The 17058-nt window shown below is 35.9% G+C and overlaps 1 protein-coding gene and 1 pseudogene across 1 annotated transcript; both read left to right on the forward strand.

The window, feature by feature from the left end:
* The first annotated feature begins 467 nt into the window (after positions 1-467).
* On the forward strand, positions 468-3021 carry LOC107635141 (inositol diphosphatase DSP3). Its single transcript, XM_016338519.3, has 5 exons — positions 468-988; positions 1483-1576; positions 1993-2050; positions 2173-2216; positions 2308-3021. Exons 1-5 carry the CDS (start codon positions 831-833, stop codon positions 2563-2565), a joined length of 612 nt encoding a protein of 203 aa, XP_016194005.1. The 5' UTR covers positions 468-830; the 3' UTR covers positions 2566-3021.
* A 12639-nt stretch (positions 3022-15660) lies between these two features.
* On the forward strand, positions 15661-16621 carry LOC148569412 (uncharacterized; annotated as a pseudogene).
* Positions 16622-17058: the final 437 nt, after the last annotated feature.

The following is a 17058-nucleotide window of genomic DNA, read 5'->3' on the forward strand; positions in this document are numbered from 1 at the left end:
AATATATATTAAAAATAAGTTATATAATTTATATATTTATATAAAAATACATGCTGATTAATTTAAGATTTTATTTTTAATATCTATTTATTAGTTTTGTTGCAATATCATTAATTTTCTTTACAAATTGTTTTTACACTTAATAAGAATTAAATCTTTGTTTCATATGTGAAGTTGTGAACTATTTTCTTGTTATTTCTTTGCTAATATACGTGTTGTTTCATGCCACCCTCATACATCATAGTTTAACCAAGCATAATTTTTTTTGGTGACTCTAACCAAGCATAATTAATATTAGTTTTCAAAAATTAAAAGATAAATAATTTTTTTAAAAAGAACACCAATTCCAAACTCAACCCTAACTAAAAATTTTTTTATTTATTAATTTAGTAATTAATAGAAAAAAGATTAGTTCTAGAAGCCACCTCACAAGAATTAATAAATAGGAAATTAAAAAAAAAAAAAGCGACATTCTCTGCATTTTTGGCGCTGTGAGGGACCTTCGCCAACAGCAATTTAGTTGTACCGCCGTTTCGGAATCCCACCCAATTCTCTAAAACGCCGTCGTTTCGATTCCGTCTTTCCCTCTCTCTTTAAATACCTAATAACTCATTAGAATCCCAATCCATAAGGAACAACCATGCATCAAAATTCGTTCAAAGATTCAAAGATTTAGGATTTAGAATCCTAACACCTTCCTCTCTTCCAATTCAATTCCATGTTGATTCACTGGTATCTCCGATTTTAGAGAGAGAAACAGAGAAAGGAGAGAGAATTTCAATTCTTTTGGGAAAAAACGAAAAAGTCTTCTTTTTTTGGTTTTAGTTAGAATGGGATTGATAGTTGAGGTTGATAACGTAGACGAGGACGCCGCCGTTTTGGTCCCGCCGCCGAATTTCTCAATGGTGGAGGACTGCATTTTCCGATCCAGTTTCCCCACTCCTTCCAATTTCCCTTTTCTCCAAACCCTAAACCTTCGATCCGTCATGTCAGTTTTATACTTTTATTCCCCACTCCCCTTTTGCATTTAATTTTATTTTTTTTTTTGTAATTATGAAAACTGGGATTTTGGCATTGGGGATTAAGGTTTATCTGAATTCTTCGCGTTTCACAATCTGGAGATCGTTTTTGAAATTCAATTTTAAGAGTTAGCTCTATGTTCTTTTGGTGCTTCAAATTTTTCATCTTTTGGATGTAATGTAATTTTTTTTTAAAATCCCAATTTGTTGGGTTTTCTTTCTTCTTCTCCTATTTATTTATGTATTTTTTTCACACTCAAAACTCAATACACCATATTTTTTTCAAGAGGAAAATTGCAACAGCGAGGAAAAAATGTGATTTTTTACAGAGTATGTTATCTTGGGTATTTATCATTGCTGCTTCTGTTCTTGGATTGTTGTTCTCATTATTGTTTTATTCTTGGTGTTATTGTTGGTATTAAATGCTTGACTTGGAATTTATGAGGATTGCAAATTGGTGCAGATACTTGTGTCCAGAGCCCTATCCGGAAGAAAATCTGGAGTTTCTTCGATCGCAGAACATTCGGCTCTTTCAATTTGGAATCGAGGGGAAGACGGTATGGTTTTCACTCTGTATTGTAATGTATTCATGTGTTTCTTGTTAATAGTTGACTAGTTGTTGGGGTTAGTAATGGTTTCAAATCAGGGTTATTTGATGATCTTTTGTTCCCTGTCCCTTGTGATTGAATTTGGTTATGTGAATCTTGGATTGGAAAGTGATTTTGTTGAAACATTGTTCTTTTTCACTACTCATCGTGTCTTGGGCTTAAAATCTGGATGTTGGTGCCATATGAATATTTTATCACTCAATAACTGCACTGGGTTTGCATATTTTCTATGAAACCCTGCCTTCACTTTTATTATTTCATTGAACTAGGAAGCATAGTTTGATGTATGCTCATCTAATTTGAATCATATGTATTATTTACTCAATGTTTTATCTTCCTGATCTGATACGCCCTCATGGTTTCAGGATGTTTCTTTACCTATTCTCAGGGATTCTATTATGGAGGCCCTGAAAGTTTTAATTGGTATTGAACTAAAACCATCTCATTCAACTTTGAGATGCAGCTTTTATTTTATGCATGCCCTTGTGCATGATGCTTCTATGATTATTGGATATTTAAACTCCTTTGCATTTTTATGGTTTCAGATGTGAGAAATCACCCAGTTTTGATTCATTGCAAACGAGGAAAGGTATTGTATCAATGTGCAAATTTATCATCTCATGATTATTGTTACTTATTGCTTTTGTCATTCTGATTGATCCTTCTTTTCTGTCTTGCAGCATAGAACAGGTTGCCTTGTTGGCTGCTTGAGAAAATTGCAGAATTGGTGCCTATCTTCTGTGTTTGAGGAGTACCAACGATTTGCGGGTGCGAAATCGAGGAACGGGGATTTAACCTTTATAGATAGGTTTGACATTGTAAGCCTGAGGCAGTGCCTTTACAGTATCATCTACCAGTATCAAGGATACGGTTCGAAGAAGCGGCGATTGCTGTATACAGACGAGAACTTGCAGAAGCCCCGACTGGCATCGTTTTAGTTGTGTGCCGGGATTTGAAACCCTTTTCCTTTGCCCATGAAATGGTAGATTTTCTAGTAGTGTCATGGTTCATTTTTACATGCTCCAACTCAAAGTTTTAGGTTTTTCAGAGTACTGCTAAAGAAACGGTCTTTTTTCTTCTTATCTTTTCTTTCTTTCTCTTTTTATTTTGGTTGTGTTGTTGCTATGTTTCTATGTTCCTTCCATTTTTATTTTCTCAAAAAAACACACACACACACACAATACAAGAATGCAGCCAATTATTTTCAGAAAAGAGGCTTCTCACGCCACACATTGCTTGAACTTTTGAACCAAACAAGAGCTTATTTCATAAGGATTGGATCCCAGTAATTTTATTCATAAGAGTGAACAATGTAGTCTGCACATTTGGTAACATGTTTCAGTTGTTGAAAGTTGGTTCAAACTTAATGGAAGATATATACATACTTATTTTAGTATCATAGTTATTATTATTATCAATATTCGCAAAATGTAAATTCTTTTCATGGCACATAAACACTACGATTAGTCTATAAGAAAGTGTAATAAGTATTATAAGGTCAATGATACAATCATAGGAGTTAGAATAATTGCATAGGTATATCAATTGGGAGTTTAATTGGAAGGGCAAAGTTAAAACCAGCGTTCTAAGAACCCGATTAGGGATCAGAAATTGGTATCGTTAACTGCAAATCGGTCATTGAACTAATTAGGGCCAGAATTGGTACTAGTAAAAAAAATTTAAAAATCAGTTAAACAATTGTTTAATCAATCGAATTGGTTTAGTTTTTTAATGGTTAATTGGTTTAAAATAATAAAATATAAAAAATTATTTTTTAAAAATACATATATATTTTATACATAAATATTATTATTATATTCAGTTGAATTTTGATTCAACTTTTAAAATTTTAAATCTTTAGTTTTACCGTTTTAATTATTGGTTTGGTTTGTATAACTAGTTAAAAGAAAAACAAGGTTGTGAGGAGCTTGTGAGCTATACTTTCACGAAGGAAATTTGGAAAGGTTTAGTCCCACGCGGATCGAGGGTTTGTATTGATAGGCAGGGTCAACACAAAGGATCGGCTAAGTAGACTGGGAATCCTACAACAGAATGATAATGTGTGCGTGTTGTGTAAAAAAGGTGTTGAAAACATACAACACTTATTTGTTACGTGTGAGCACTCTTGGCAGGTGTGGTGTGCATGGATATCGGCATTTGGACAAGAGTGGACTGCTCCCGGTACTTTGAAAGACCACTTTGAGAGTTGGCGAGTTATGCCGATGAGAAGCGAGCAACGCAAGTTTTGGCTAGTTGGGCTCTTCTCAGTAATATGGATTATTTGGCTACGACGGAATGAAGTCATATTTCAGAGCAAGACAACAGGAGTTGTAGAGTGTGTAGATCAATCGTTTTCATGTGCTACAGAGTGGTATAAAAAATAACTCATATGGTCGATAGCTATACCAGAGATAACATAAGAGTTATTTGTCTTTTATGATTTGTGTCTTTTGCTCCACCATAAATGTTGAGTTCTTTCTTTCTTTCAAAAAAAAAAAAAAGAAAGACGAGATAGATAAGAAAAATAAACGCTGTAGAAGACTAGAATCCTAATGCATTCCATGCGATGCTAAAAAGAATGTATTTATGTTCGCAAATTTGAGAATGAAACTATGAAAGTGAAAGCTGTTGTATTGTGTTCGGACATATTTATACTTCTTTATTGAAGCATTTACTCTTGATAAAAATAAATAAATAAACAATTTTTTTTAAAAGACATTAACTGATGTGTGTTTTTGGGCCAGAATGTGAGGTATAAATGCACCTGAATGTGAGATACAAATGCCTTGGGTTAAAGATTTTAACTTGTCTTTTTGCGACGGTAGGAATTTCGATGTCTTAGACAGTGGTAAGAATATTTACAAGGAATTCTAATACTTAAATTAGTAAAAATTTTAACAGACTTAGATGAGAATGAATTGAAAAAAATACAAAAAATGAGACTTAGTTATTTTTTTAAAATGATTTTTGAAGATCATGGATGATTATCTCCTTATTAAGTGGGAAGTTACCATATGTTTGAGTTGGTTTATGGTGATACCAAAATATTAGGAAGAAGCATTTAGCTTGCTTCCGTTACCGTGTAGGAAAGCCATATGCAAGTGGGTCCAACATGCATAGATTAACCCATACGGATTAGATGTTTTACTATTGGGTCAACCGGAGAAAGTCCCATTTTAAAAATTACTCATTCGGTCATTCCTTATTTAGAATGTGAATTGGACCTATATTAGTAAGCTCATGTATAAATAAGATTAAGGATATATGCGGAGTGAATCCGATTGAATAAGGCCAAAATTTTAATCTATTCCACACTAAAATTATCGAATCTAATATTTGTATTTTTTAGTTTCAAAGGTCAAATTGGATATATTGTGTATATCCGTAAAACATAAAAATATTTTAAAAATTTTATTTTTATTAAAAATATTAATAAAATTCTTTTTACTTTTTTAAATATTTTTATTCTTAAAATATTATTAAATATATTTTTTAAATAATAAAAATAAAATAATACAAAATATATTATCATTATTAATTGAAATAAAACATAAAAAAATTACTCATTTATTTATTTTTTTACGGATCTGCAGATATGCGGATATCTATATGAAATCCACAATCCGATTCTATTAGTGTGCTGATCAGATCCGCTCCTATAGTCTTGCGAATCTGATCATATATGCAATTTTTTTATCGGATTCGAATAAACACCACAAATATGTGAATTGAATCCAATCCATTAATACCCCTTAACTAGAATAATACTCTAAATTTCAACTATTTGTCTAGTGTTAAATGCTTACATATAGTAAAGAAATAGATTAAATTTCTAAAGTGGTCTCTCATATTCATGACATTCACCATTTTAGTTTCTCAAATCTAAAATTTATTATACTAATATCTCAGATTGACCAGGCACTATTTTAATTTCAGGACCCTTTCATTTTATGACCCAAATTAATTCTTCTACTTCGTAACCCTAATTCACCTCTATTAATGATCTCTATTGCATTCTTCTTCTTTTTTTAAAAAAATTGACATGTTCAATGCTTCTTCTTGTGGCTTTTTTACTTAAATAAATTAAACAGGTTCCAAAATTACTCAAATCCCCTAAAATAATTTTTGAAACGTGAATACCTTAATCCTAATAATATATAAATCGTGCTAAGGGAATGTGGTTTATATAATATATTAACCACTACACCCCATAACGATTTATACATGAATGACTTCTTAGGAATAACACATAAATCGTTTCAAGGTGACCAACTTTATTAATTGTATGTAAATCGTCCCATGTTGGGAGAATTTACATGGTTTCAGGCAAAAACAAAAGATTTTGCCATAATTTATGTGTAAGTTGTAACCCCCACGATTTATGTGTCAACTATAACCCCAGCACCCTGTCACGATTTATGTTCGAGTAGCACACCACAAGAACCAGTCACGAGTTACCCACAACTCTTCACGTTGCATACAAAAACTTCCATTTTCAGCCTATCTAAGCATTCAGCGATAAGGTTGGGGAGGAAAAGAGTTTGCAACGGTTGGGAAGACGCCTTGCCATCGTCGAAGCTCCATCGCCGCCGAAGCCCCACCGCTGCCACTGCCAAGCTGCCGACGCTGACGAAAAGGAGAGAGAGGGATGCCGTTGAGTAGAAGCGTGCGAGAGAGGAAGATTCCTTTGCGCGTCGCCGTTGCCGAGGAAAGGAAGGGAGGAGCTACGTCTTGTTGTTGCCACTGCGCCAGTCATCGCTGCTGTCGTAGAGCTGTGTTATTAAAGGCTGGGTATTCTGGTTTGTTGGTTAACTTTGTTGAATTGGTTTTCTTTATTTATTGAAAATGATTTGATATCAAAATTGATTTGATATTGAAAATAATTTGATATTGAAATGATTTGATATTGAAAATGGTTTGAGATTGGAAGTGATTTGATATTTGAAAATGGTTTGATATTAGAAATGTTTGAGAAAGTTTTGAGAGATGTTTGGAGGGAACTCTTGATTGAAGGGTGGTAAAGTCCTAATTTTAGGGAATGTCCTGCCAAAATTTTTATAAGTTTAGACTAAATTGAATAGTAAGAAAATGATATTGGTTGTCTCCCCCCTAAAGTCTAAAGACTTTGCCATGTGGTTTAATTTAATAAATCCTAATTTAAGGTAATTGAGTGATTAGTTTTAAGAATAAATGGTTATGATATTTCAATTAAGATTGTAATTTGTGAGTTGGACAATTTTTGAGTCTTTTGAAAGAGGTTTAGACTTGAAATGGTTTTGAAGTTAGTTTGAGAATTTTGGTTAAGTGAAAATGAGTTTTATAAAAGAGAAATGGTTTGATTATGATTATGAGTATGATTGATTAAAGTAAATGATTATGTCTGATTGTGGCCTGAATGACCAATTTGGCAAGGATGGTGATTTTATCCCGCTTACATGTTTGAAATCGATAATGATTATTGATTGGCAAGTTAAGGATGAAGGATTCTCTCTCTTATTGTGGTGCGGATGTGGAGAAGGTGGAAAGACACTCTCCTTCGTATTAATTCCCCCACATCTCTCTCTGGTTGCAAGGTAAAAAGGCACACTCCTTCGTAATACCTCCAGGAGAAGGTGGAAAGGCACTATCCTTCATTTATATTCATCCTAGGGATGCACAACCAAGACAATATCCGGATTAACTACCAAATGTGTCGGGTTCTGACACTTTAACCGATAAGTGAGCTCACGGCCAGTAGGATAGGCATGCATTATATTACATTTGGCTGCTAGTGTTTGGGTGTGCTTAAGTATTTTGGTTTGTCTATCTGATGAATTTTGTCTAACTGTTAATTGTGGTGTTTGCTGTGACTACTCTCTAATTGTGTTTGCTTTGCATTGTTTGTTGCATGTGATTGATTCTATTTTGAGACTGAGTTTTGGTGATGGATTGATGATTCTGAGACCAAGTGTTGATTGATTATATGTTGGGGCGGAGGCCGTGATTTAATTTTGTATTGGGCCAGAGGTCGTACTTGATTATGTTATGGTTTAAAAAGATTCGTAGGATGAGCGATAATCATTTACATTTGAAATCCCTTCATTTCTTTATATGTATCCTCTTATAACAATTTAAGAACTTCTCTGGTGAGACCGTGTGGTTAGGTTCTCACCCCGTACAGATTTCTCTTTTCAAGACAAACGAAGAGTTTAAGAAATTTTTTCTGCGCATTTGATTGTGTTATATATATCTTAGTTATAGTTTTTTCTCGTGTTGTTATATATTTTTGTAAGAGGGATAGGAATTGTGATTTGTAATGATATGTATGTTTAGTATATTTGTAAGTTACTTGTATATATAAGAAGTCTTTTGTGTGTGTGTGTGTGTGTGTGTAGATATATGAAGATTGTGATTGAATTTGTTTATATATGCATGTTTATAAAAAGAAAAAAAGTTTTCAATTTTTCAAAGAAAACAGTGATACAATTTCGAGTTAAAGGCTCCTATTTTATCATTAAGTATATAGAAGTCGTCGTAATATCCTCGCTATCAAAGTGATGCAACTGGAAGCGTGACATTCTGATAAAAACAGTGTTACACTCATAAAGTCTAATTTTGACATCATTGAGATGTATATATATTGTATATTCTTCATTCAAACCCTTAATAATGGCTTCAAAGTGCTCATCAAGTGTTAAATGATGACCCATAGTAGCCAAAGAATCATTTTTTTTTTAATTTTCTTGAGATACTCACCAATTGAACTTCCTTCTTTCTTGATGCTTTTCAATTCTGTCCTCAATTGCTTGATTTAATCTTCGAAAAATTTGCAAAGTGCTCTTGAATTCTTTCCCACATCTGATAAGCAAATTTACAATCAATCATTTTTGTTTTAAAAGATTCATCCATGAATTGAAGGAGCCATATAGTGAGAAGATTATCACGTTGTTTTCACTGTTTGTAGTTCTTTAAAGTTGTGTTGGATGCATGATTTGCTTTAGAATCATACATTGATGGGACCAACTCTTTTTCGAGGTGATCCTCAATATCATTAGCTCCTATTGTGAATAAAGCAAGTTTTTCTCAAGTGAAAAAGCTTGCTTCATCAAAATTGTCACCAATTGGTATGAAATTCTTAAGTATTATTTGTGAGAAGGAAAAGATTGTTGGTTATGGTGGAGGTTCTTAGAAGATGTGGTTTTTGGTGAATCTGTTTCTGGATCGAAGTTTTGCTCTGATACTATGTTAGGTACCAGATATCAAGGATAATAATGAAAATAATGAAAAGAAGAATGCAATAAAGATCGCAAATGAGGATAAATTAGGATTATAAAAGGGTGGGACTAATTTGGGTCGTAGAACGAATCTAACTTAGAGATAGTCCAGCACTTCATTTGTTAATTCAGCGTCAAAAAGAGTCTAGATGCTCGAAATGATTGAAAGCTATAGATATAACACACACATAAAGAGATCATTTTTGAAGAAAAATGAATGATACTATAGTAACTAAAACGACTATGTTACGTTATATATTAAAATTAACCATTAATATAAAATACATATTAGGATATAAATACACGTTAAAAAAATTAAATCATAAATGTATTTATATACAAATATACTAGTAGCTGATTTTAGTGTAAGAATAATATTTTTTTAAACTAAAAATATGGTAAACAGAAAATAATTAGTGCTAGGTGTTGTAAAATAAATAAATAAGGATAAATATAAAATAAAGAAGTAGAGGTAAAAGACTCTAGTATTAATATTTACCATAATTAATATCTCAATATAATAGAAATTATATATATAGCAGCGTATATAAAAAGGAGAGAGAAGAGTGTTTTAGTATAAAAGAGAGATAGAGAATTTTATTGATTGTGTGTAATTCACGGGTCACACCTTATCTATTTATACATGTAGAAATATTCTCTTTTCATAGCTTCATAAATGCGCAGTCCAACCTTGGAACTTTTTACACCGTCTACTATTAAGTTTTTTTACTGCCCAAAATGGTTCGATTGGAGGAATGGACATTCATATTTATCATAACACTCCCCCTTGAATATCCATTTAGGATTATGCCTCATTAAAACTTTCTAAAGAAAAATGAAATGGGAAAAAAATTTTAGTAAAGGAAAAAAAAGTACAATATCCTTTGTGATGGAAACTATCTCATTAAAAACCTTGTCAAGAAAAATCCATTAGGGACAAAAACCTGACCAAGGGAAAAAGAGTACAATATCCTTTGTGATGGGGACTGCCTCATTAAAAACCTTGTCAAGAAAAATCCATTAGGGACAAAAACCTAACCAAGGGAAAAAGAGTACAGTCTCCCCTTCTTGTCGGCATTATTTAATATCTTGGAATCGGCGCATCCCAATCTGATGTACCAATCTTTCAAAGGAGGATTTTAGGAGTGACTTTGTAAATAAGTCTGCCAAATTATCACTTGAGCGGATCTGTTGGACATCAATGGTTCCTTGATTTTGAAGATCATAAGTGAAGAAGAATTTGGGAGAAATATGCTTTGTTCTATCACCTTTGATGTATCCACCCTTAAGTTGAGCAATGCATGCTGTATTATCTTCAAACAGAACAGCTGGAGCTATCTTATAATCAATCAGTCCACATGATGACAGAATATATTAGATCAAACTCCTGAGACAAAAACACTCGCGACTAGCTTCATGCATCGCTAGTATTTCAGCATGATTAGAGGATGTCGCTGCTATTGCCTGTTTCGTGGACCTCCATGATATAGCTGTACCACCATATGTGAACAAGTATCCTATTTGAGATATCCCTTTGTGTGGATCAGACAAGTATCCTGCATTTGCATAGCCAACTAGTTGTGACATGGATCCATAGGGATAAAATAATTTCATATCAACTGTTCCATGAAGATATCAAAAAATTTGTTTGATTCCATTCCAATGTCTTCTAGTTGGAAAGGAACTATACCTTGCTAGTAAATTCACCGCAAATGATATGTCAGGTCATGTATTATTAGCAAGATACATTAGCGCTCCAATGACACTAAGATATGGTATTTCAGGACCAAGAATATCTTCATTTTCTTCTTTAGGACGGAATTGATCCTTTTCCACATCCAAAGATCTTATGATCACCGGGATACTTAATGGATGCGACTTATCCATATAAAATCTCTTCAAGATCTTTTCCGTCTATGTTATTTGATGAATAAAGATCCCATTTTTTGTATGCTCGATCTGCAAGCGAAGACAAAATTTAGTCTTTTCAAGATCTTTCATCTCAAGCTCTTCTTTTAGAGTTTTTATAATTGTTGGAATCTCTTCAAGAGTTCCAATGATATTTAAAACATTAACGTACACAGCAATTATAATGAATCCAGATGCAGATTTCTTTATGAAAACACATGGGCAGATATCATCATTCTTAAATCCTTTTTTGGCCAGATACTCAGTAAGACGATTATACCACATTTGTCCAGATTGCTTCAGACCATATAAAGATCTTTGCAATTTGACTGAGTATAACCCTTGCGAATATTCATTAGATGGTTTAGATATCTTTAGTCCTTCAGGGACTTTCATATAGATATCACGATCTAATGATCCGTATAAATAGGTTGTTACTACATTCATTAAATATATATGTAGTTTATGATATGCGGATAAACTGACCAAATAGTGCAATATTATTGCATCCACTACAGGGGAATATATTTTTTCATAATCTATACCGGGCCTTTGTGAAATACCTTGTGCCACAAGTCAAGCTTTGTAGCGTACAACTTCATTTTTCTCATTTTGTTTTCTCACAAATACCCACCTGTATCCAACAAGTTTTACATCTTCTGGTGTATGGACTACAGGTCCAAAGACTTCACGTTTTGCAAGTGAATCTAGCTCAGCTTTCATAGCTTCTTCCCATTTTGGCTAATTATTCCTTTGTCGACATTTTCAACTGTTCTTGGCTCAAGATCCTTACTTTCATTCATGATATTTAATGCTACATTATATACAAATATTTCATTGACAATTGTCTTATTTCGGTCCCATTTTTCTCCTGTAAAGACATAATTTATCGAAATCTCATCATTTTTAGAATTTTTAGGTATCTGAACATCTTCTGGCGTTAAAACTATATTAGAATTTTAGACAACTGCAGGTGTCTTTACTATGTCTTTTTCAACAAGAATAGTACTTATCTCTTTTCTTTTTTCAAGGATTTTTGTCTTTGGAACGACAGATCTACCACACTTCTGGCGTGAATTTGTTTCAATGGCCACTTGTTCAACTGGCACATATATTCGAATTGGGAAATTTTTAGCTGGTATATAGGATTTGGTTATCCTCTTTGTATCAGAAAATGCATCAGGCAATTCATTAGCTATTCTTTGCAAATGTGCGATCTTTTGAACTTCTAGTTTACATTACCCTGATCGAAGATCTAAATGCATCAAGGATGATGCATTCCAACTAAGTTCCTTCTCAAGAAGCTTATTCTCTCCCCCCTAATGTTAAAAATTTTGATTCATCAAAATGACAATCTGTAAATCGGGCTTTAAATACATTTTCAGTTTGTATCTCAAGATACATCACTATAGAAGGAGAATCATATCCAACATATATCCCCAATTTTCTTTGGCGTCCCATTTTGGTGCGAGAAGGTAGTCCAATGGGAACATATAGCACACACCTAAATATTCTTAAATGGAAAATATTTTGGCTGCTGGCCAAAAGCTAAATGCATAGGAGAGAACTGATGGTAACTTGTTGGCCTCAAACGAATAAGTGCTGCGGCATGTAAAATAGCATGCCCCCAAGCCGAGGTTGGGAGATTTGTTCTCATAAGTAAGGGTCAAGCATTTAATTGGAGGCGTTTAATAAGTGATTCTGCTAACCCATTTTATGTGTGAACATGAGCTACTAGATGTTCAATACTTATTCCACTAGCCATACAATAAGCATCAAAGACTTGGGAAGTAAATTCACCAGCATTATCAAGACGAATTGCTTTGATAGAATTTTCTGGAAACTGTACTTTTAATCGAATAATTTCAGCAAGTAATCTCACAAACGCCAGGTTGCGAGAAGACAATAAGCACACATGTGACCATCTCGAAGATGCGACTCTTAGGACTATAAAATATCTAAAAGATCCACATGGTGGATGAATAGGTCCACTATATCGCCTTGAATCCTTTCTAGGAATTAAAGGAACTCAAATCTAATCTTTACTGGTGATGGCTTTAAAATTAACTTTTCCTGAAAACATGCATCACAACAAAATTCACTAGATTTAAGAATCTTCTGGTTCTTTAGTGAATGTCCATGGGAGTTTTCAATAACTCTCTGCATCATGGTTGTTCTCGGATGACCCAATCGATCATGCCAAGTTATGAATTCATTTGGGCTAGTAAACTTATGGTTTACAATGGCATGTGATTCAATTGCACTAATCTTGGTATAATACAACCCAGATGAAACTGAGGGTCATTTTTCTAATATAACCTTTTTATTTAAATCATGAGTTGTGATACATAAGTACTCATGATTTCCCTCATTCATTGTTTCAATATGACATCCATTTCGGCGAATATATTTGAAACTCAATAAGTTTCTTAGAGACTTAGTAGATAATAGTGCATTATTTATTGTAAATTTTGTTTCTCCAGAAAACAAAATTATAGCTTTTTCCGAGCCTTCTATCACATTGCCTGAGCCAATAATAGTATTAACATATTCTTCTTTTGACACAAGATGGGTAAAATATATATCACTTTTAAGAATAGTATGCGAACTTGCATTATCCGCAAGTCAAACATCTTCACTATATATCCTTGCCATTTTTTTTCAAAGACAAATAATAATAATAAAGAATGAGTAGAAGTATATGTGCATAAAATTATTTTCCTAATTATTTTTCTAAGAAATACTGTACATAGTATCATATACTAAAAATTTTATTATTATTTTAGAACTTGGAACATTTAGTAATTTTGAAATTCATAAACATAAATACTTTATCAAACATTATTTATATACATCACACTTGAAATTCAAATGCATAGAAAATAAAAGGGCAAAAAACGCTAATAAGCCAACATCACTTCATATTTACGTATATCAGCCAAAATGAAAATCGTTTCAGCAATGAGCCAAACCGTATTTTAATGTAATTCGAACTAGGCTGGTTCGAACTGCATTTAGCAATAAATCGAACCAGGGCAGTTCGAATTACAAAGAAAGAGTTGAACATAATTCGAACCAAGGTGATTCGAACTCCATATGCTCATAATTCGAACCAGCCTAGTTCGAATTATCCATGTTAATGCGTACCAAGTAATTCGAACCACCCTGGTTCGAATTACTCAATATTTGGCTCCAACAGTAATTCGAACCAACCTGGTTCGAATTACTCATTATTTGGCTATATAAGGAGTTCGAATCAGCCTTATTCGAACTATTGTTCCTCTTCCCTACCCCACCAAATCCTAGAGAAAACGACCCAGATTCGATCCGACAAAGACCTGAACAGAATACTCAGCCGATGGGGGACGATCCGGCAAGGTTATATCGGTTGGACGGAGTTGCTCATATAGTCGGGGTCATCAACGATGAGGTTAGTACATAAAAAACTTCGTGCTAGCGGTATATCTGAGTTAGTGGTTTTGCATGCGATTTTAGTGGCGGTTTATGTTAGCGGTTAATCGTAGTGGTATTGCTAGTGGTTTAGTAGAGAGGTTTTGCATGCGGGTTAGATGGTGGTTTAGTTGGTGGTTTATGTTAGTGGTTTATGTTAGTTATTTTATGTTACCTGTTTTATGTTAGCGGTTTATGCTGGTTGTTTTATGTTGGTGGTTTAGTTGGTGGTTTATGTTAGTTGTTTTTAGTTAGTGGTTTATGTTAGTTGTTTTATGTTAGCTGTTTTATGTTAGTGGTTTACGTTAGTTGTTTTATGTTAGTGGTTTAGGTTAGTTGTTTTATGTTGGCGGTTTATGTTAGTCGTTTTATGTTAGTGGTTTGTGTTAGTTGTTTTATGTTAGCTATTTTATATTAATGGTTTAAGTTTAACTGTTTCATGTTAGTGGTTTAGTTGTGTGGTTTATGGTAGTTGTTTTGTATGTGGTTCTCGTTAATGAATTTTTATGCGGTTTTATTTTGGTATGATGTTTTGTTGATAATTTATCGTCTGGGGTATTTTTGTCATTGGTTGTGAAGCTGGTTCTAACAATGTGGTGCATGTAATGCGCAGCCACAGTGATGCATCAGGAGCATGCAGCGGCAGCAGGGCATGCGACTCGATGACAGATACGTTCCTTACTTGCAGATGGCCGGATTATACCATCTTGCCAGGCTGAACGACAGATGGTTCCGGTTAGATGAGGCCCTTGTTAGTGCCTTTGTCGAGCGATGGCGTCCGGAGATGCACACGTTTCATATGCCGTTCGGAGACTGTGCGGCGATATGCCCGTGCGTACATCATGATGTTGTTGGGTACGCAGCTGTTTGCCGACAAGAGCGGCAACCGCATTCACATCAGATGGATTCCCTACGTAGCCAGGCTTGAGGAGATGGGTACCTACAGTTGGGGGTCTGCAGCACTGGCATGGTTGTACCGGTACATGTGTCGAGTGGCGAACAGACATGTGGTCAAGTTAGTGGGCCCACTACAGCTACTTTAGTCTTGGATCTTCTGGCGATTTCCCCGGTTTAGGCCTGCAGGGTATGAGACGTTCAGCTGGCCATTGGCCTCGAGGTACTCTATTTAGCCTTCTCTACTTCAATTTAATATACATAGCTCCATGTTTATTAATACTCTATTAAAAATCTCTCAGACATTTAATTAGCCATATGACCCATGTGAGATACAGGTGGTCAGGTTACAACCCTTCTGCTAGCGAGAAGGGTCCTAGAGTGCAGATGTGGAGGCTGAGGATAGACAGGTTACAGGACAGGAAGGTGAGTACGCAACTTACTAAGTTGCTTTAATTAACCACACTTTATGAATTGCGTCCAGGAGTTGCCATGACAATGTTGAGTTTCTCTGTGCAGTTTATCTGGATGCCGTATAACAGCCCCGACGTACTTCAGGTTGTGCATCCAGAGGCTTTAGAGCCTTGACATATGGCTTTGTGGCGGTCTGTGACGTCACTGATATACTTTGCCGTCATAGAGTGGCATCAGGTCGATAGGGTTCTTCCACAGTTCGGCGGGGTCCAGTCCCGACCACATCCCGCCCTGAACATCGACTTTCTGATGTCGAAGGATGGCAGAGGCGGCGATCGATGGTTCCCGTACCACTTGCAGCAATGGCATCTCCATTGGGAGTCCCGTGCGGAGACCGTGCTGAGGTTTGATGTTGTTGCCGACCCTGGACCGTCGCATGAGTTCCTGGAGTGGTGGAGTCAGCATGGGAAGAGGTTCTTGTCTCCGGAGATGTCTTTGGGGGATCTGAGAGCCGTTCCTATTCCGGTTGCTGCATCACAGCGGGGTGCTGAGCGAGTTCCTGACATGGATCGTGTTGAGGACGTGTCAGACAGGCGTCGGGTTGAGAGGAGAGCTCGTGTGAGGACACGACGGAGCTAGCGTGATTGGAGGTGGCTTGATCAGGCTATGGAGGAGGATGACGATGCCGGTCCCGCTGGAGGCGGACGACGAGACCAGGGAGCGAGACGGAGAGGGCGTGCTGCAGTGGACCACCCTCGTTGTGCGGGGGACGACCATGATGACGATCAGCATGGGCCGGTTGGCAGGGATGGTGCAGGAGCTGTTGCAGTTGCTGGTGTTAGTGGCCATGGTGGTGGACAGGGAGGTGAGTGGTATGGGTCAGGTATGGGTGATGGGGCTGATACTGGTGACGCTGGACTTGGGTCGGGGCCTCTTGGAGATTACTTCGTTGGTGTACCCGCCCATGACCAGACTCTGCAGGAGAGTACCCCATGGGTTAGTTCGGGATCACAGTGGGCAGACTTCCTTGCCTCAGATACGCTTGATGCGGACTTTGGGGGTTCACACTTTTTAGACGAGATTACTGCCATCATGCAGGAGGACGTGTCGGCCCGGAGGCGTGGTCAGACCTCCGGCACACAGGCACCTTTAGATGTTGATCTAAACGAGCCTTCTACGACATCAGTTGCTGACCATTTTGCTTTGGGAGGTACCCCACCATCTGCCTACACTGCTGCATCAGTTTCTGTTGCCGGTCCGTCTGCAGCACCGGTCCATCCGACGTCACCGGCACAGCCTGCCCCGGATGATGAGGAGGATGAGATCGAGGACGAGGAGCCGCTTATCCGCAGAGGTCATAGGACACGGGTACCCCGTCGTTGCTTTACGGGCTCGCATCTGTTTAGATGATTCATGTTTAGTGTATGTTGGATCTTCCAGTTCATTCATGTATGATAGCCGTGTGTACTTTTGTTGTTATTTTAGCCATGTTTACTTTTGTTGTTACTTCAT

This window comes from Arachis ipaensis, chromosome B4 (genome assembly GCF_059453495.1).
Source record: "Arachis ipaensis isolate K30076 ecotype BB chromosome B4, ASM5945349v1, whole genome shotgun sequence".
In the NCBI taxonomy this organism is placed as follows: Eukaryota; Viridiplantae; Streptophyta; class Magnoliopsida; order Fabales; family Fabaceae; genus Arachis; species Arachis ipaensis.

Coding starts and splice junctions, on each gene's coding strand:
- LOC107635141 (XM_016338519.3), top strand. CDS start 831: ATGGGATTGATAGTTGAGGTTGATAACGTAGACGAGGACGCCGCCGTT. Junction 1,577..1,992: donor TTGGAATCGAGGGGAAGACG/GTATGGTTTTCA, acceptor TCATGGTTTCAG/GATGTTTCTTTACCTATTCT. Junction 2,217..2,307: donor TTCATTGCAAACGAGGAAAG/GTATTGTATCAA, acceptor TCTGTCTTGCAG/CATAGAACAGGTTGCCTTGT.